Source organism: Panulirus ornatus, chromosome 5, assembly GCF_036320965.1.
Source record: "Panulirus ornatus isolate Po-2019 chromosome 5, ASM3632096v1, whole genome shotgun sequence".
NCBI lineage: Eukaryota > Metazoa > Arthropoda > Malacostraca > Decapoda > Palinuridae > Panulirus > Panulirus ornatus.
Window position 1 is genome coordinate 691,558 of NC_092228.1, and position 22,868 is coordinate 714,425.

Consider the following 22,868-nt stretch of genomic DNA (forward strand, 5'->3'; position numbering starts at 1 on the left):
AAATGAAGTGTTAGCACAGACCATACATGAGTGTAGAGGCGTTTGTATCAAATTATCATTGACCTAGAATGTCCACATTTTTTTCCATTTTCTAAATCAAAGGAAGTCTTGCTTTTGTCATATTCCTAACATTTAGCAAGCTTGACTTAAGCCAAGGTGTTTTTAAGTTTTGCTGGATACTTAATTGTAACATATATAAATTACATTTAATGAGGCTGTAGTTTCGCACTAGGAACGGCTGTTTGATGATTCAGATTTGTTTTGAATGTCAACATTAGATTTGGTTTCTTCATAGTTTACCATGATGCATTATAACATAATGGAGAAAAAGCTTTTTTCATTAAAAAGGAATGTAGTGTGAAAGTGATAAATATGAAAGAATCTGACTGGATCAAAAGGTGCTAGATGCTCAATATTTTTCCATTCTGGCTCATGAATTGGCTTAGCTTATGTTTACCTTCCAGGCTAGATATCAGCAAATGTGGTGCCTTCATACCAAATATTAATTGATGATTCAGCATATGTTGAACAAATCCTTTCACAAACATTACATGGACAATATTTCATTGATAGAAATCTTAAGCTGAATTTAGTGCCGTCATTGTGATGATGTATGGTTTTGTCTTAAACTTCAGATGTTTTTCATAATGATGATATTCACGTTGAGTTGAACTTGGTGCAACTCATAAACCTTTCCCAGACTAACTCCTAAACTTGACATGTTTGCCCTACACCACAATGTTGGTTCACTTTCCTTCTTTTATAGGTATTACTTTGGTTTTTATGCCTCCCCAACTCTAGTTAGATCATGCAATATTCAGCAAGCTGTTGCATCACATGATTACTGTGTGACCATTGGCAACTCAAGGGTGGGCATTTTTGTAACTGTTTCTTTCCCTACTCCTCGAAGCTTTGAAACTCTACTTTATGTCTTTCACGGTAACTATGACCTGGTACATTTTAAAAGACAGGTTTTTCACTTCTTCCAAAGTCTGTAAATATGTCTCCATGTCTCTTCTCTTTCCTTTTCATAATCCTGTATATTTTTCAATTAAGATTCACTGTTGATGTGGTTTTTGTCTTTGATAGGAGCCTCCAACATAGAGAAAAAACTGACTTTACTGAAAGGGTATGTGAAGCATCTGGGGTAAACCATGGAAAGATCTGTGTGACCTGGATGTGGACAAGGAGCTGTGGTTTCAATGCATTACACATGACAGCTAGAGACTGAGTGTGAATGAATGTGGCCTTTTTTGTCTGTTTTCCAGGTGCTATCCTCACAGAGGAATGAGGTAGTGATGCTGTTTCCGTGGGGCGGGGTAGTGACAGGAATGGATGAAAGCAAGCAAGTATGAATATATACACGTGCATGTATGTATACATCTATATATGTGTATGTATATGTTGATATATATATGTAGGTACATATGTGCATATGTAGGTGTTTATGTACATATACGTTTATATGAGTGGATCAACCATTCTTCGTCAGCTAGGTAGCACCAGGAAACAGAGGAAGAATGGCCCATCCACTCATGTACACATATATATGCATAAATGCCCATACAAGCACATATACATAGATATACATATACATGTCAACATATACACGTATACATACTTATACATACACATACAAAGACATACATATATACACATGTACATATTCATACTTCCTTGCCTTCATCCATTCCTGGCGCTTGCCTGCCCCACAGGATACACCATCACTACCCCCTGCTTTGGCAAGATAGCGCCAGGAAAACAAACAAAAAAAGGCCACATTTGTACCTGTGCAATCTCTTGCTGTCATGTGTAATGCACCAAAACCACAGCTCCCTATCCACATCCAGGCCCCACAGACCTTTGCATGGTTTACCTCAGATGTTTCACATTCCCAGGTTCAGTGCATGCCACAGCTCCCTATCCACAGCCAGGCCCAACAGACCTTCCCATGGTTTACCCCAGATGTTTCACATGCCCTGGTTCAGTCCATTGACAGCACGTTGACCCTGTTATACCACATCATTCGTATTCACTCTATTCCTTGCACACCTTTCACTCTGGTCGGGGTGGTGCGCAAAGTGAGAGGGTCAGGCAGCATGTATGAATATGTACGTGTGTATATATGTATATGTCTGTGTGTGTATATGTATGTAAACATTGAGATGTATAGGTATGTATATGTGCGTGTGTGGGCGTTTATGCATATACATGTGTAATGTGGGTGGGTTGGTCAATTCTTTTGTCTGTTTCCTTGCGTTACCTCGCTAGCACGGGAGACAGCGACAAAGTATAATAGATAAATAAAAATTTTTTTTTTTTTTTTTTTTATACTTTGTCGCTGTCTCCCGCGTTTGCGAGGTAGCGCAAGGAAACAGACGAAAGAAATGGCCCAACCCCCCCCATACACATGTACATACACACGTCCACACACGCAAATATACATACCTACACAGCTTTCCATGGTTTACCCCAGACGCTTCACATGCCTTGATTCAATCCACTGACAGCACGTCAACCCCTGTATACCACATCGCTCCAATTCACTCTATTCCTTGCCCTCCTTTCACCCTCCTGCATGTTCAGGCCCCGATCACACAAAATCTTTTTCACTCCATCTTTCCACCTCCAATTTGGTCTCCCTCTTCTCCTCGTTCCCTCCACCTCCGACACATATATCCTCTTGGTCAATCTTTCCTCACTCATTCTCTCCATGTGCCCAAACCATTTCAAAACACCCTCTTCTGCTCTCTCAACCACGCTCCTTTTATTTACACACATCTCTCTTACCCTTACGTTACTTACTCAATCAAACCACCTCACACCACACATTGTCCTCAAACATCTCATTTCCAGCACATCCATCCTCCTGCGCACAACTCTATCCATAGCCCACGCCTCGCAACCATACAACATTGTTGGAACCACTATTCCTTCAAACATACCCATTTTTGCTTTCCGAGATAATGTTCTCAACTTCCACACATTTTTCAAGGCTCCCAAAATTTTCGCCCCCTCCCCCACCCAATGATCCACTTCCGCTTCCATGGTTCCATCCGCTGACAGATCCACTCCCAGATATCTAAAACACTTCACTTCCTCCAGTTTTTCTCCATTCAAACTCACCTCCCAATTGACTTGACCCTCAACCCTACTGTACCTAATAACCTTGCTCTTATTCACATTTACTCTTAACTTTCTTCTTCCACACACTTTACCAAACTCAGTCACCAGCTTCTGCAGTTTCTCACATGAATCAGCCACCAGCGCTGTATCATCAGCGAACAACAACTGACTCACTTCCCAAGCTCTCTCATCCCCAACAGACTTCATACTTGCCCCTCTTTCCAGGACTCTTGCATTTACCTCCCTAACAACCCCATCCATAAACAAATTAAACAACCATGGAGACATCACACACCCCTGCCGCAAACCTACATTCACTGAGAACCAATCACTTTCCTCTCTTCCTACACGTACACATGCCTTACATCCTCGATAAAAACTTTTCACTGCTTCTAACAACTTGCCTCCCACACCATATATTCTTAATACCTTCCACAGAGCATCTCTATCAACTCTATCATATGCCTTCTCCAGATCCATAAATGCTACATACAAATCCATTTGCTTTTCTAAGTATTTCTCACATACATTCTTCAAAGCAAACACCTGATCCACACATCCTCTACCACTTCTGAAACCGCACTGCTCTTCCCCAATCTGATGCTCTGTACATGCCTTCACCCTCTCAATCAATACCCTCCCATATAATTTACCAGGAATACTCAACAAACTTATACCTCTGTAATTTGAGCACTCACTCTTATCCCCTTTGCCTTTGTACAATGGCACTATGCACGCATTCCGCCAATCCTCAGGCACCTCACCATGAGTCATACATACATTAAATAACCTTACCAACCAGTCAACAATACAGTCACCCCCTTTTTTAATAAATTCCACTGCAATACCATCCAAACCTGCTGCCTTGCCGGCTTTCATCTTCCGCAAAGCTTTTACTACCTCTTCTCTGTTTACCAAATCATTTTCCCTAACCCTCTCACTTTGCACACCACCTCGACCAAAACACCCTATATCTGCCACTCTGTCATCAGATATACATGTTCCTATGAGTCCATGGGGAAATGAAACATGATAAGTTCCCAAGTGCACTTTCGTGTAACAATCAGATCATCAGGGGAGATACAAGAAAGAAATAAGAGTCACTTGATATACTTGCCACGTATTCCCCTTGTGTCATAGAAGGCAACTAAAGGGGGCAGGAGTAGGATGCTGGAAACCCTCCCCTCCTTGTATTTAACTTTCTAAAAGGGGAAACAGAATGGGGGGAGTGCTCAACCTCCTCGAAGGCTCAGATTGGGGTGTCTAAAAGTGTTTGGATGTAACCAAGATGAGGAAAAAAAGGAGAGATAGGTAGTATACTTGAGGAAAGGAACCTGGGTGTTTTGGCTCTGAGTGAAATGAAGCTCAATGGTAAAGGGAAAGAGAGGTTTGGGAATGTCAAGGATTGGTGAGAGGACAAGAGCTAAGGAAGGAGTAGCTCTACTCCTGAAGCAAGAGTTGTGGGAGTATGTGATATAGTGTAAAAAAGTAAACCCTAGATTGATATGGGTAAAATTGAAAGTTGATAAAGAGAGAGATGGGTGATTATTGGTGCCTATGCACCTGGTCTTGAGAAGAAAGATCATGAGAGGCAAGTGTTTTGGGAGCAGCTGAGTGAATGTGTTAGCAGCTTTGATACACAAGACTGGGTTATAGTGATGGGTGATTTGAATACAAAGGTGAGTGATGTGGCAGTTGAGGGTATAATTGGTGTACATGGGGTGTTCAGTGTTGTAAATGGAATTGGTGAAGAGCTTGTAGATTTGTGTGCTGAAAAAGGACTGGTGATTGGGAATACCTGGTTTAAAAAGAGATATACATAAGTATACGTATGTAAGTAGGAGAGATGGCCAGAGAACATTACTGGATTATGTGTTAATTGATAGGCATGTGAAAGAGAGGCTTTTGGATGTTAATGTGCTGAGAGGGGCAGCTGGAGGGATTTCTGATCTTTATCATGTGGAGGTGAAGGTGAAGATTTGTAGAGGTTTTCGTGAAAGAAGAAAGAATGTTGGGGTGAGAGAGTGGTGAGAGTAAGTGAGCTTGGAAAGGAGAATTATGAGAAGTACCAGGAGATACTGAGTGCAGAATGATGAAAGGTTAGAGCAAATGTCGTGTAATGCACCGAAACCACAGCTCCCTTTCCACATCCAGGCCCCGCAGACCTTTCCGATGGTTTACCCCAGACACTTCAAATGCCCTTGTTCAGTCCATTGACAGCACGTCGACCCCGGTATACCGCATCTTTCCAATTCACTCTATTCCTTGCACGCCTTTCACTCTCCTGTATGTTCAGGCCTCGAGCACTCAGAATCTTTTTCACTCCATCTTTCCATCTCCAGTTTGGTCTCTTGCTTCTCCTTCTTCCCTCCACCTCTGACACATATATCTATTTGTCATTCTTTCCTCCCTCATTCTCTCCATATCTCCAAACCATTTCAACACACCCTCTTCTGCTCTCTCAACCACACTCTTTATATTACCACACATCTCTCTTACCCTTTCATTGCTTACTCGATCAAACCACCTCACACCACATATTATCTTCAAACATTTCATTTCCAACACATCCACCCTTCTCCGTACAACCCTATCTGTAGCCCATACCTCGCAACCATATAACATTGTTGGAACCACTGTTCCTTCAAACATACCCATTTTTGCTCCATGATAATGTTCTCACCTTCCGCACATTCTTCAACGCTCACAGAACGTTCACCCCCTCCCCACCCTGTGACTCACGTCTGCTTCCATGGTTTCATCCACTGCTAAGTCCACTTTCACATATCTAAAACACTTCACTTCCTCCAGTTTTCTCCATTCAAACTTACCTCCCAATTAACTTGTCCCTCAACCCTACTGAACCTAATAACTTTGCTCTTATTCACATTTACTCTCAACATTCTCTTTTCATACACTTTACCCTCTCATCCACAACAGACTGCATACTTGCCCCTCTCCAGAACACTTGCACTCACCTCCCTAACCACACCATCCATAAACAAATTAAACAACCATGGGGACATCTGCTTGCTCAACCACATTATTACCACACATCTCTTTTACCCTTTCATTACTTACTTGATTAAACCACCTCACACCACATATTGTCCTCAAACATTTAATTTCTAACATATCTACCCTCCTCTGCACAACCCTATGTATAGCCCATGCCTTGCAACCATATAATATTGTTGGAAGTACTATTCTTTCAAACGTTCCCATTTTAGCTCTCCAAGTTAATGTTCTCTCTCTTTCCACACATTCTTCATTGTTCCCAGAACATTTGCCCTCCTCCCCCACTCTATGACTCACTTCCACTTCCATGGTTCCATTTGCTGCCAAATCCTTTCCCAGATATCTAAAGCACTTCCCTTCCTCTAATTTTTCTCCAGTCAAACTTATGTCCCATTTAACTTGTTCCTCTACCCTGCTGAACCTAATGACCTTGCTATTATTCTCATTTACTCACAACTCTCTCCATTCACACACTATTCCAAACCCAGTCACCACCTTCTGCTGCTTCTCACTCATATTGGCCACCAGTGCTGTATCATCAGCAAACAACAGCTGACTCACTTCCCAGGCCCTTTCATCCCCAACAGACTGCATACTCACCCCTCTCTCCAAAACTTGCATTTACCTCCCTAACCACCCCATCCATAAACAGATTGAATAACTTTGGTGACATCACACATCCTTGCCACGGACCAACCTTCACTGAGAACCGGTCACTCTAGTCTCTTCCTACATATACACATGCCTTACACTATTGATAAAAACTCATTGCTTCTAGCAGCTTACCACCCACACCATATTTTCTTGATACCTTCCATAAAGCATCTCTGTCAACCCTATCATATGCCTTCTCCAGATCCATAACCGCCACATTCAAATCCATCTGTTTTTTAAGTATTTCTCACAAACGTTCTTGAAAGCAAACACCTAATCCACACATCCTCAACCACTTCTGAAACCACATTCCACTTTCCCGATCTGGTGCTATGTACATGTCTTCCCCCCACTCAGCCAGTACCCTTTCATACGAGCTGTTCACCATTTTGATTTATAGTCATGGCCCTCAAGTTATACTTTCAATTGCAACATCACACATACTCTTTCATTCATATTGCCTGACCTATGTGTAGGAAACATTTATGAGACACCCTGATTTCACTGCCTTCACATACCCCTTGACCCCAAATGGGGCCCCTCTTTTGACTACAGGCTGAGGGCTCATTTGCTTTTTTGATTTTTTTGTTTGATCTATTGGCCATTCCTTATACATTTTAGCGTGAAATGCTGTATGATATTAAACAATTTGAGAGTACATACTGTTTTTCCTCTACTTTGCAAATTAGAGTTATAGTGATCAAAAGCATAACTATCAAACTGAAATTATAATCTTTATTACAGTATTGATAACATTCAACAAAGATTTTAAGAAATTACATTTTTGTTTTTTCCTGGAAATATATTTATTTATTTATTTATTTATTATACTTTGTCGCTGTCTCCCGTGTTAGCAAGGTAGTGCAAGGAAACAGACGAAAGAATGGCCCAACCTACCCACATACACATGTATATACATACACGTCTGCACACCAACATATACATACCTATACATTTCACCATATACATATATACATACCCAAACATATACATATGTACACATGTACATAATTCATACTTGCTGCCTTTATTCATTCCCATCACCATCCCACCACACATGAAATGACAACCCCTTCCCCCGCATATGAGCGAGGTAGCGCTAGGAAAAGACAACAAAGGCCACATTCGTTCACACTCAATCTCTAGCTGTCATGTATAATGCACCGATACCACAGCTCCCTTTCCACATCCAGGCCCCACAAAACGTTCCATGGTTTACCCCAGATGCTTCACATGCCCTGGTTCAATCCATTGACAGCATGTCGACATTGGTATACCACATTGTTCCAATTCACTCTATTCCTTGCACGCCTTTCACCCTCCTGCATGTTCAGACCCCGATCACTCAAAATCTTTTTCACTCCATCTTTCCACCTCCAATTTGGTCTCCCACTTCTCCTCATTCCCTCTACCTCTGACACATATATCTTCTTTGTCAATCTTTCCTCACTCATTCTCTCCGTGTGACCAAACCATTTCAAAACACCTTCTGTTCTCTCGACCACACTCTTTTTATTACCACACATTTCTCTTACCCTTTCATTACTTACTCGATCAAACCACCTCACACCACATATTGTCCTCAAACATCTCATTTCCAACGCATCCACCCTCCTCCGCACAACTCTATCTATAGCCTCACAACCATTTAAAATTGTTGGAACCACTTTTCCTTCAAACATACCTATTTTTGCTTTCCAAGATAATGTTCTCGCCTTCCACACACTTTTCAACGCTCCCAGAACCTTCGCCTCCTCCCCCACCCTGTGACTCACTTCCGCTTCCATGGCTCCATCTGCTGCCAAATCCACTCCCAGATATCTGAAACACTTCATTTCCTCCAGTTTTTCTCCATTCAAACTTATCTCGCAATTGACCCTCAACCCTACTGAACCTAATAACCTTGCTCTTGTTCACGTTTACTCTCACCTTTCTTCTTTCACACACTTTACCAAACTCAGTCACCAGCTTCTGCAGTTTCTCACCTGAATCAGCCACCAGTGCTGTATCATCAGTGAACAACTGACTCGCTTCCCAAGCTCTATCATCCATAGCAGACTGCATACTTGCCCCTCTCTCCAAAACTCTTGCATTCACCTCCTTAACAACCCCATCAATACACAAAGTAAACAACCATGGAGACATCACACACCCCTGCCACAAACCAACATTCACAATGAGAACCATTTACTTTCCTCTCTTCCTACTAGTACACATGCCTTACATCCTCGATAAAAACTTTTCACTGCTTCTAAAAACTTGCCTCCCACACCATATATTCTTAATACCTTCCACAGAGCATCTCTATCAACTCCATCATATGCCTTCTTCAGATCCATAAATGCTACATACAAATCCATTTGCTTTTCTAAGTATTTCTCACATACATTCTTCAAAGCAAACACCTGATCCACACATCCCCTGCCACTTCTGAAACCACACTGCTGTTCCCCAATCTGATGCTCTGTACATGCTTTCACCTTCTCAATCAATACCCACCCATATAATTTCCTACTAGTACACATGCCTTACATCCTCGATAAAAACTTTTCACTGCTTCTAAAAACTTGCCTCCCACACCATATATTCTTAATACCTTCCACAGAGCATCTCTAACAACTCCATCATATGCCTCTTCCAGATCCATAAATGCTATATACAAATCCATTTGCTTTTCTAAGTATTTCTCACATACATTCTTCAAAGCAAACACCTGATCCACACATCCCCTACCACTTCTGAAACCACACTGCTGTTCCCCAATCTGATGCTCTGTACATGCTTTCACCCTCTCAATCAGTACCCTCCCATATAATTTCCCAGGAATACTCAACAAACTTATACCTCTATAATTTGAGCACTCACCTTTATACCCTTTACCTTTGTACAGTGGCACTATGCATGCATTCTGCCAATCCTCAGGCACCTCACCATGAGTCATACATACATTAAGTATTCTTACCAACCGGTTAACAACACAGTCACCTTTTTTAATAAATTCCACTGCAGTACCATCCAAATCCACTGCATTGCCATCTATCATCTTCCGCAAAGCTTTAATACCTTATCTCTGTTTACCAAATCATTCTCCCTAACCCTCTCACTTTGCCTACCACCTCAACCAAAACACCCTTTATCTGCCACTCTATCATCTAACACTTTCAACAAACCTTCAAAATTATCACCCCATCTCCATCTCACATCACCGCTACTTGTTATCACCTCCCCATTAGCCCCCTTCACTAATGTTCCCATTTGTTCTCTTGTCTTATGCACTTTATTTACCTCCTCCCAAAATATCTTTTTATTTTCCGTAAAATTTAACGATACTCTCTCACCTCAACTCTCATTTGCCCTCTTTTTCACCTCTTGCCCCTTTCTCTTGACCTTCTGTCTCTTTTATACATCTCCCATTCATTTGCACTATTTCCCTGCAAAACTTATCCAAATGCCTCTCTCTTCTCTTTCGCTAATAATCTTGCTTCATCATCCCACCACTCACTACCCTTTCTAATCTGCCCGCCTCCCACGCTCCTCATGCCACAAGCAGCGTTTGCACAAGCCATCACTGCTTCCCTAAATACATCCCATTCATTCCCCACTCCCCTTATGTCCTTTGCTCTCACCTTTTTACATTCTGCATTTAGTCTCTCCTGGTACTTCCTCACACAAGTCTCCGTCCCAAGCTCACTTACTATCACCACTCTCTTCTCATCAACATTCTCTCTTCTTTTCTGAAAACCTCTACAAATCTTCACCTTTGCCTCCACAAGATAATGATCAGACATCCCTTCAGTTGCACCTCTCAGCACATTAACATCCAAAAGTCTCTCTTTCGCACACCTATCAATTAACATAATCCAGTAACGCTGTCTGGCCATCTCTCCTACTTACATATGTATACTTACGTATATATCTCTTTTTAAACCAGATATTCCCAATCACCAGTCCTTTTTCAGCACACAAATCTACAAGCTCTTTACCATTTCCATTTACAACACTGAACACCCCATGTACACCAATTATTCCCTCAACTGCCACATTACTCACCTTCGCATTCAAATCACCCGTCACTGTAACCTGGCCTCATGCATCAAAACTACTTACACACTCACTCAGCTGCTCCCAAAACACTTGCCTCTCATGATCTTTCTTCTCATGCCCAGGTGCATATGCACCAATAATCACCCATTTCTCTCCATCCACTTTCAGTTTTACCCATATCTATCTAGCGTTTACTTTTTTACACTCTATCACATACTCCCACCGCTCCTGTTTCAGGAGCAGTGCTACTCCTTCCCTTGCCCTTGTCTTCTCACCAACCCCTGACTTTACTCCCAAAACATTCCCAAACTACTCTTCCCCTTTACCCTTGAGCTTCGTTTCACTCAGAGCCAAAACATCCAGGTTCCTCTCCTCAAACACACTACCTGCCTCTCCTTTTTTCTCGTCGTGGTTACATCCACACACATTTAGACACCCCAATCTGAGCCTTCAAGGAGGATGAGCACTCCCTGCATGACTCCTTCTGTTTCCCCTTTTAGAAAGTTAAAATACAAGGAGGGGAGGGGTTTCTAGCCCCCTGCTTTTGTCCCCTTTAGTCGCCTTCTATGACATGTGAGGAATGCGTGGGAAGTATTCTTTCTCCCCTATCCCCAGGGATAGGAAGTATATACCAAATATATTTTTTCCACATCAGAGTTAAGCATGCCTCTATTTATCATCACAGATCAGTCCTTGACTGCCATTTCCACTGCATTAGGCAACATTTTTTTTGTCATATTTATGAGGTGTTCCTCCCCCTAATGAGGTTTCAGAAATGATGCTCAGGTGTTTAAATTTTCTTGAGTCATTCTCCTCTTTTCAACTGGATTCTTGATATGCTTGCAATACTTTGCAGGACATATTTTGACTTACTGTTACAGAAAACTAAAGGAGGTTCTCCATCGCAGTGATAGAGCAATGATATATGTGTTTATTGCAACATCATATACACCGTGGTTGCTACTCCGCCCTCTTCCTCAGGATTCCTGGACTCTACATCTAAGGTTTGTTTTAATAAAAGTTTCAAATAATGAATATATTAATAGGATAGGTTAATTAGAGCATAGTAGCAATATTTTGTGGTTTGTTTTAATAAAAGTTTCAAATAATGAATCTGTTAATAGGATAGGTTAATTAGGGCACATTAGCAATTTTTTTTTTTTTTTCGTCACTGTCTCCCGCGTTTGCGAGGTAGCGCAAGGAAACAGACGAAAGAAATGGCCCAACCCACCCCCATACACATGCCTTGATTCAATCCACTGACAGCACGTCAACCCCGGTATACCACATCGCTCCAATTCACTCTATTCTTTGCCCTCCTTTCACCCTCCTGCATGTTCAGGCCCCGATCACACAAAATCTTTTTCACTCCATCTTTCCACCTCCCAATTTGGTCTCCCTCTTCTCCTCGTTCCCTCCACCTCCGACACATATATCCTCTTGGTCAATCTTTCCTCACTCATTCTCTCCATGTGCCCAAACCATTTCAAAACACCCTCTTCTGCTCTCTCAACCACGCTCTTTTTATTTCCACACATCTCTCTTACCCTTACGTTACTTACTCGATCAAACCACCTCACACCACACATTGTCCTCAAACATCTCATTTCCAGCACATCCATCCTCCTGCGCACAACTCTATCCATAGTCCACGCCTCGCAACCATACAACATTGTTGGAACCACTATTCCTTCAAACATACCCATTTTTGCTTTCCAAGATAATGTTCTCGACTTCCACACATTCTTCAAGGCTCCCAGAATTTTCGCCCCCTCCCCCACCCTATGATCCACTTCCGCTTCCATGGTTCCATCCGCTGCCAGATCCACTCCCAGATATCTAAAACACTTCACTTCCTCCAGTTTTTCTCCATTCAAACTCACCTCCCAATTGAATTGACCCTCAACCCTACTGTACCTAATAACCTTGCTCTTATTCACATTTACTCTTAACTTTCTTCTTTCACACACTTTACCAAACTCAGTCACCAGCTTCTGCAGTTTCGCACATGAATCAGCCACCAGCGCTGTATCATCAGCGAACAACAACTGACTCACTTCCCAAGCTCTCTCATCCCCAACAGACTTCATACTTGCCCCTCTTTCCAAAACTCTTGCATTCACCTCCCTAACAACCCCATCCATAAACAAATTAAACAACCATGGAGACATCACACACCCCTGCCGCAAACCTACATTCACTGAGAACCAATCACTTTCCTCTCTTCCTACACGTACACATGCCTTACATCCTCGATAAAAACTTTTCACTGCTTCTAACAACTTGCCTCCCACACCATATATTCTTAATACCTTCCACAGAGCATCTCTATCAACTCTATCATATGCCTTCTCCAGATCCATAAATGCTACATACAAATCCATTTGCTTTTCTAAGTAGCAATATTTTGTAGTATATTTTTCCTATAGTTGGAAGTTACGAAACATCACCGAAAAGTAAGATGATTAAAAGTCAGTTTTTGTACTGGTTCAGGAAGCTACCCATGTAGTGTGCAGTATTTTTCTTCAAGATAATTTGGTTTTCCAATTGGTAGGTAAAGTATCATTGTACCATTGCCTCTACTGCCTTAGTATTACTTCAAAGATGAGTTGTTGTTGCTTCGCTTAAGCTTTTGCAAAACCAGCATCTTAGTTTTTTATTTTTGATATGACCTCACCAGTGGAATGTGCTGAAATATGAGAATTTCATTTGCCTTAGTAGTATACTGCTTTGGTCTTCTGGCTTTTAGTTGGAGATGAATATGGGTAAATAATGAGGCCTAGTGATTCTTCTTCAAGAATATAGTGGACAAAAAAGTATCCTGCATTTACAGGTGGGGCATATGGGTTCTGGCAGTACTGGGCATCCTATACCAACAGCTATTCCATGAGAGGTTCAAGATGTTGGAGACAGTTTTCTACCTCATCATTGGTGTCCTCCCCTCATTAGCTGTTGTGGATATGGTGAGTCAGTTTTTTGCCTCATCTTTGGTATTCTCCCCTCACTAGCTGTTGTAAGTATGGTAACTTTTCACTTGAGTATTCTTTCTCATACTAATGTTAACAACAATGATGATTTCATTTTAGGCCTGTGCCTGTCTTCGTTTATTGCTTATTCTTCTGTAATGAAAATATCTTGGTAATGTCTTGGGTAATCTGGAAGCTTTGGATTTTGAAATAACAAGTTCATATTATTTATGGTACAAATCGCTACCAATTCTGCCTGACACCCAGTATTCTCTGACTATAGCTGGAAAAAATACCTCAACCCTCTATCCATATTATCATAAAAGATGTATTTTGCAAAATTCTCTATCTACCCAAGTATAACATCAGCTAATGAAAATTAGTTTGTTTTAGAATTATAATAAGAAACCAGTACTGCAATTTTTTCTAAATAGCTGAGGCCCTAATGAAGGCCATCCCATTAATGCTATATATATGACACATGACACCTAGAGACTGAGTGTGAACAAATGTGGCCTTTTTTTGTCTGCTATCCTGGCACTGCCTTGCTGAAGTGGGGGCTAGTAATGCTCTTTCCTGTGGGGCGGGATGGCACTAGGAAAGGATGAAGGCAAGCAAGTATGAATATGTACATGTGTATATATGTCTGTGTATGTGTATGTATATGTAAGTATATGTGCGTGTATGGGCATTTATGTGTATATTTTTTTTTTTTTTTTTTTTTTTTGCGCTGTCTCCCGCGTTTGCGAGGTAGCGCAAGGAAACAGACGAAAGAAATGGCCCAACCCACCCCCATACACATGTATATACATACGTCCACACACGCACATATACATACCTACACAGCTTTCCATGGTTTACCCCAGACGCTTCACATGCCTTGATTCAATCCACTGACAGCACGTCAACCCCGGTATACCACATCGCTCCAATTCACTCTATTCCTTGCCCTCCTTTCACCCTCCTGCATGTTCAGCCCCGATCACACAAAATCTTTTTCACTCCATCTTTCCACCTCCAATTTGGTCTCCCTCTTCTCCTTGTTCCCTCCACCTCCGACACATATATCCTCTTGGTCAATCTTTCCTCACTCATTCTCTCCATGTGCCCAAACCATTTCAAAACACCCTCTTCTGCTCTCTCAACCACGCTCTTTTTATTTCCACACATCTCTCTTACCCTTACGTTACTTACTTGATCAAACCACCTCACACCACACATTGTCCTCAAACATCTCATTTCCAGCACATCCATCCTCCTGCGCACAACTCTATCCATAGCCCACCCCTCGCAACCATACAGCATTGTTGGAACCACTATTCCTTCCAACATACCCATTTTTGCTTTCCGAAATAATGTTCTCGACTTCCACACATTCTTCAAGGCTCCCAGGATTTTTGCCCCCTCCCCCACCCTATGATCCACTTCTGCTTCCATGGTTCCATCCGCTGCCACATCCACTCCCAGATATCTAAAACACTTCACTTCCTCCAGTTTTTCTCCACTCACTTTGCACACCACCTCGACCAAAACACCCTATATCTGCCACTCTATCATCAAACACATTCAACAAACCTTCAAAATACTCACTCCATATATATATATATATATATATATATATATATATATATATATATGTATGAGAGTTGGGATGAGAGAGTATCATTAAATTTTAGGGAGAATAAAAAGATGTTCTGGAAGGAGGAAAATAAAGTGCGTAAGACAAGGGAGCAAATGGGAACTTCAGTGAAGGGCGCAAATGGGGAGGTGATAACAAGTAGTGGTGATGTGAGAAGGAGATGGAGTGAGTATTTTGAAGGTTTGTTGAATGTGTTTGATGATAGAGTGGCAGATATAGGGTGTTTTGGTCGAGGTGGTGTGCAAAGTGCGAGGGTTAGGGAAAATGATTTGGTAAACAGAGAAGAGGTAGTAAAAGCTTTGCGGAAGATGAAAGCCGGCAAGGCAGCAGGTTTGGATGGTATTGCAGTGGAATTTATTAAAAAAGGGGGTGACTGTATTGTTGACTTGTTGGTAAGGTTATTTAATGTATGTATGACTCATGGTGAGGTGCCGGAGGAGTGGTGGAATGCGTGCATAGTGCCATTGTACAAAGGCAAAGGGGATAAGAGTGAGTGCTCAAATTACAGAGGTATAAGTTTGTTGAGTATTCCTGGCAAATTGTATGGGAGGGTATTGATTGAGAGGGTGAAGGCATGTACAGAGCATCAGATTGGGGAAGAGCAGTGTGGTTTCATAAGTGGTAGAGGATGTGTGGATCAGGTGTTTGCTTTGAAGAATGTATGTGAGAAATACTTAGAAAAGCAAATGGATTTGTATGTAGCATTTATGGATCTGGAGAAGGCATATGATAGAGTTGATAGAGATGCTCTGTGGAAGGTATTAAGAATATATGGTGTGGGAGGCAAGTTGTTAGAAGCAGTGAAAAGTTTTTATCGAGGATGTAAGGCATGTGTACGTGTAGGAAGAGAGGAAAGTGATTGGTTCTCAGTGAATGTAGGTTTGCGGCAGGGGTGTGTGATGTCTCCATGGTTGTTTAATTTGTTTATGGATGGGATTGTTAGGGAGGTGAATGCAAGAGTTTTGGAAAGAGTGGCAAGGATGAAGTCTGTTGGGGATGAGAGAGCTTGGGAAGTGAGTCAGTTGTTGTTCGCTGATGATACAGCGCTGGTGGCTGATTCATGTGAGAAACTGCAGAAGCTGGTGACTGAGTTTGGTAAAGTGTGTGAAAGAAGAAAGTTAAGAGTAAATGTTAATAAGAGCAAGGTTATTAGGTACAGTAGGGTTGAGGGTCAAGTCAATTGGGAGGTGAGTTTGAATGGAGAAAAACTGGAGGAAGTGAAGTGTTTTAGATATCTGGGAGTGGATCTGGCAGCGGATGGAAACATGGAAGCGGAAGTGGATCATAGGGTGGGGAGGGGGCGAAAATTCTGGGAGCCTTGAAGAATGTGTGGAAGTCGAGAACATTATCTCGGAAAGCAAAAATGGGTATGTTTGAAGGAATAGTGGTTCCAACAATGTTGTATGGTTGCGAGGCGTGGACTATGGATAGAGTTGTGCGCAGGAGGATGGATGTGCTGGAAATGAGATGTTTGAGGACAATGTGTGGTGTGAGGTGGTTTGATCGAGTAAGTAACGTAAGGGTAAGAGAGATGTGTAGAAATAAAAAGAGCGTGGTTGAGAGAGCAGAAGAGGGTGTTTTGAAATGGTTTGGTCACATGGAGAGAATGAGTGAGGAAAGATTGACCAAGAGGATATATGTGTCGGAGGTGGAGGGAACGAGGAGAAGAGGGAGACCAAATTGGAGGTGGAAAGATGGAGTGAAAAATATTTTGTGTGATCGGAGCCTGAACATGCAGGAGGGTGAAAGGAGGGCAAGGAATAGAGTGAATTGGAGCGATGTGGTATACTGGGGTTGACGTGCTGTCAGTGGATTGAATCAAGGCATGTGAAGCGTCTGGGGTAAACCATGGAAAGCTGTGTCGGTATGTATATTTGCGTGTGTGGACGTATGTATATACATGTGTATGGGGGTGGGTTGGGCCATTTCTTTCGTCTGTTTCCTTGCGCTACCTCGCAAACGCGGGAGACAGCGACAAAGGGAAAAAAAAAAAAAATTATTCTATTATATTATACTTTGTCGCTGTGTCCTACGTTAGCCAGGTAGCACAAGGAAACAGACGAAAGAATGGCCCAACCCAACCATATACACGTGTATATACATACACGTCCACACATGCACATATACGTACCTATACATTTCAACGTATACATATATATATACATACATATATATATATATACACATATACATAATTCATACTTGTTGCCTTTATTCATTCCCATCGCCACCCCACCACACGAAATGACAACCCCTTCCCCCACACAGGTGCGAAGGTAACGCTAGGAAAAGACAACAAAGGCCACATTCGTTCACACTCAGTCTCTAGTTGTCATGTATAATGCACCGAAACCACAGCTCCCTTTGCACATCCAGGCCACACAAAACTTTCCATGGTTTACCCCAGATGCTTCACATGATCTGGTTCAATCCATTGACAGCACATCGACCCCAGTATACCACATCGTTCCAATTCACCCTATTCCTTGCACGCCTTTTACCCTCCTGCATGTTCAGGCCTCAATCGCTCAAAATCTTTTTCATTCCATCCTTCCACCTCCAATTTGGTCTCCCACCTCTGACACATATATCCTCTTTGTCAGTTTTTCCTCACTCATTCTCTCCATATGACCAAACCATTTCAACACACCCTCTTCTGCTCTCTCAACCACACTCTTTTTATTAGCACACATCTCTCTTACCCTTTCATTACTTACTCGATCAAACTACCTTACACCACATATTGTCCTCAAACATCTCATTTCCAACACATCCACCCTCCTTTGCACAACCCAATCTATAGCCTATGCCTTGCAACCATTTAACATTGTTGGAACCACTATTCCTTCAAACATACTCTTTTTTCCTCACCAAGATATCATTCTCGCCTTCTGCACATTCTTCAATGCTCCAAGCACATTCGCCCCTTCCCCCAGCCTGTGACTCACTTTCTCTTCCTGGTTCCATCCACTGCAAATCCACTCCCAGATATCTAAAACACTTCACTTCCTCCAGTTTTTCTCCATTCAGACTTACCTCCCAGTTGACTTGCCCCTCAACCTTACTGAACCTAATATATTACCTTGCTCTTATTCACATTTACTCTCAGCTTTCTTCTTTCACTTACTTTACCAAACTCAGTCACCAGCTTCTGCGGCTTCTCACCCGAATCAGCCACCAGCAAACAACAGCTGACTCACTTCCCAAGCCTTCTCATGAACAGCAGACTGCACCATGCACCATACATTGAATATCCTCACCAACCTGTCAACAACACAGTCGCCCCCTTTTTTAATAAATTCCACTGCAATACCATCCAAACCCACTGCCTTGCTGGCCTTCATCTTCCACAAAGCTTTCACTACCTCTTCTCTGTTTACCAAACCATTCTCCCTGACCCTCTCACTTCGCACACCACCTCAACCAAAACTCCCTATATCTGCCACTCTATCATCAAACACATTCAACACTTCTTCAAAATTCTCACTCCATCTCCTTCTCACTTCATCACTACTTGTTATTCCTTTCCCATTAGCCCCCTTCACTGATGTTCCCATTTGTTCTCTTGTCTTACGCACTATATTTACCTCCTTCCAAAACATCGTAGTCTCCCTAAAATTTAACGATACTCTCTCACTCCAACTCTCATTTGCCCTCTTTTTCACCTCTTGCACCTTTCTCTTGATCCCCTGCCTCTTTCTTTTATACATCTCCCAGTCATTTGCACTATTTCCATGCAAAAATCATCCAGATGCCTCTCTCTTCTCTTTCACTAACAATCTTACTTCTTTGTCCCACCACTCACTACCCTTTCTAATCTGCCCACCTCCCACCTTTCTCATGCCACAAGCATCTTTTGTGCATGCCATCACTGCTTCCCTAAGTACATCCCATTCCTCCTCCATTCCCCTTATGTCATTTGCTCTCACCTTTTTCCTTTCTACACTCAGTCTCTCTTGGTACTTCTTCACACAAGTCTCCTTTCCAAGCTCACTTACTCTCACTACTCTCTTCATCCCAACATTCTCTCATCTTTTATAAAAACCTATACAGATCCTCACCTTTGCCTCCACAAGATAATGATCAGACATTCCTCCAGTTACCTCTCTCAGCTCATTAACATCCAAAAGTCTCTCTTTCATGCACCTATCAATCAACACGTAATCCAATAACGCTCTCTGGCCATCTCTCCTACTTACATACGTATACTTATGTATATCTCTCTTTTTAAACCAGGTATTCCCAATCACCAGTCCTTTTTCAGCACACAAATCTACGATCTATTCACCATTTCCATTTACAATACTGAACACCCCATGTACACTAATTATACCCTTAACTGCCACATTACTCACTACTCACCTTTGCATTCAAATCACCCATCTCTATAACCCGGTCTCGTGCATCAAAGCTGCTAACACACTCACTCAGCTGCTCCCAAAACACTTGCCTCTCATGATCTTTCTTCTCATGACCAGGTACATAGGCACCAATAATCACCCATCTCTCTCCGTCAACTTTCAGTCTTACCCATGTCAATCTAGAGTTTACTTTCTTACACTCTCACATACTCCCACAACTCCTGCTTCAGGAGTAGTGCTACTCCTTCCCTTGCTCTTACCCTCTCACCAACCCCTGACTTTACTCCCAAGACATTCCCAAACCACTCTTCCCCTTTACTCTTGAGCTTCGTTTCACTCAGAGCCAAAACATCCAGGTTCCTTTCGTCAAACATACTACCTATCTCTCCTTTTTTCTCCTCTTGGTTACATCCACACACATTAGACACCCCAATCTGAGCCTTGGAGGAGGATGAGCACTCCCCGCGTGACTCCTTCTGTTTCCCGTTTTAGAAAGTTAAAATACAAGAAGAGGAGGGTTTCTAGCCCCTGCTCCTGTCCCCTTTAGTCGCCTTCTACAATACGCATGGAATGCTTGGGAAGTGTTGTTTCTCCCCTATCCCCAAGGATATGATACATCCATTAAATCTTTAAAAAATTCTTTTATTGATACGTTATATCATATCAGAAGTATCACCAAATGGAGACTCCTCACTATCTTGGGCAAGGGTTTTTCATCGCATATGACTCCAAGACAGGGCATATTCATTAGCATTATGCACGTGTTCTGGGGCTAAGCTTTCCACTGCCACTAACTGTACAAATTCGTCCACAAACTTGGTCGCAGCTTTGTGATAAGTAGTTGATATAACAAATGACCATAGGTTGGTAGTTGACTTTGGTCACTTCTTGTTACTGTTGTTGTTCCATTGTTATCATCAAGGCAGCCAACCCATGCTACTTCAGTCCCAGCTAGGCAGCCAGCTCGTACCCTCTCTCTCACCCTGTACATATAGCTGTTAGTTGTTTGATAGGGAATTGGAGTTTATATTGATAGTTTTACTAAGAACTCACGCCACAAGCTTCCATGTCAGCATCACGCTTTCCATGTCTCCACTTAAACATGTGTAACTATCCGTGCAAAGAGTCACAGTCATAGTCTGATTTTAGTTCTCTTTGAAAAACTTTGGCCTGGTCGATAAACATCTCCCCAGAAATGCTCACACCTTCATTATGTTGGAGCTTAACAACTTTACAAGTGCACTGTCTAATTCTGTACTCCTGGCAGCTTTCAAAGTTTTCCAAAACTTTAAACTTTTCTGGCTTTCCTTTTCAGCAAAAAACTGAATATAAGAAATTAACAGGACTGTAAATTAGTTTGGCTGCAGTGTAAACAGATTTTGGCACCTTAGTGCTGCTAACAGCACCGCCCTGGTGGAAGATCCACAAACTAATAGCGGCAGATTCAAAATGTGCTGGACCAATGGAGTTGCTGGACCACAGAGCACCAGATTAGAGAGGTACATCCGGTACTCACTGGATAAAACTGATATTAATACAGTAGAAGAGATATGAAGTGACAGAATGTGGAGCCCATTATGTGTCCTGATCACCAGCTTTATGGCCAGATTATGAGTAACAGTGTTTTTATTTGTCAGATTATTCCTTGCCTCTGCTTTGCAGTAGTATAGTGTCCAAAAATGTAATGGAATATATTGAGTGTATTTTTATATTCTTTGTATATCTGATTCAAGTCTGAAACAAAATTGAAGGTGTTTTATTCTACTTTTGACGTAGGATAAATGCTTGGATAATTACATAATCACCAACATTGCATAAGGGGTATGTGAATGACATATTTTGGATTAAGATTGTCTTGGTGTGAAAATGAAGCATAAAGGTGAAATATTTAAGTAATTTTCCCATCAAACCTGATGTGATAAGATAAAGATAAACATTTTGTATGCAGTTGCATATGATTTTATATAAAAATTGTAAGACTTTCCAAACAACTGTAGACCAGTGTAGTTAGCATGGTGTAACTAGGATTAGGAAGATGGAAAGAAGATGCAAGGTTATATGGGGTGAGAAATTTGTTAGAAAGGCACATAGATGAAAGTCTATCTGTCTGTATCTCTACTGCCTGTTCCAATTGGAACTCCCTGAAAGGGGTAAGTCTTATAGGAATAGACCACAGAGGAAGTGGATAGATGTAGTGAGAAAATTGATTAAGGTTAGGGATATTTCAGATGAAGATCCCATGAGAATGACTGGGAAATGGATGCAGTGGAAGCATTTTGTATATGGAGTTGCAGTGGCTGTATACATCTGATGATAGACAAAATATATAGGTAAGCCCATTAAGAGGAGTTATGCCAACATGGTACTGTTCTGTGACAGTTAACTTCCATAGAATAACATTTAGTATTTTGTACAGTAAGTATGCCAGTTACAGATGAGTCTACAGTAAATTAAAAGGGACCATTCTCAGGAGTGCATTGTTTTTAATATAATTTTGTAAGTGAAGAGATGTGTAACCTGAATGTTTACTTAAGATATTTGTCTGTTTCATTTTCTTAAGTTGTAAATTTTGTTCATATATGATAAAAGATATATTCCAACTATGTATTATGATAAACAAGTGTATATTTGTTTTCCTTTGTTACTCGTGAATGAAAAAATTCAAGTTTAGTGCACAAAGCAGAGTATTAGATCTAAACATTATGCTGCTTTTACATTGCTTACATGATACTAGGATCGAAGTGTAAGATAAAGATTTTGAATGATTAAGAAGTGGGTTGGCTCTCCTTTAGAGGTCGCATTTGAAACATTACTTCGTTAAACCCCAGAATGTTCCTGTTAAGGACTAGCTGACCTATGTGTTGCATGTCAGTGGACTGGTAGTTAAGTGTTATGCATTGCTTGGTGATAGTTTGACAAGCTAACTGCTTAATTATGTCTGAGCATTGTGCTACTTCATCATTTGAAGTTAAGGCATTGCTGATGTGAAGCATCTCATGTAATTGTTAAGATTAAAGCTTTTCAATAATCAGTCTTTGACTTTGACTTACGTTTAGTTCA

The 22,868-nt window shown here is 41.5% G+C and overlaps 1 protein-coding gene across 3 annotated transcripts in view; it reads left to right on the forward strand.

Annotated features, from left to right (window-relative positions):
* LOC139746986 (monocyte to macrophage differentiation factor 2) overlaps positions 1-22,868 on the forward strand; it is a 58,102-nt gene that overhangs the window by 26,942 nt on the left and 8,292 nt on the right. For all 3 annotated transcript variants that reach the window (XM_071658711.1, XM_071658694.1, XM_071658703.1), the window contains exons 4-5: positions 11,724-11,846; positions 13,676-13,805. In XM_071658711.1, coding sequence (XP_071514812.1) covers positions 11,724-11,846; positions 13,676-13,805 — 253 coding nt within the window. The remainder of the gene's footprint in view (positions 1-11,723; positions 11,847-13,675; positions 13,806-22,868) is intronic.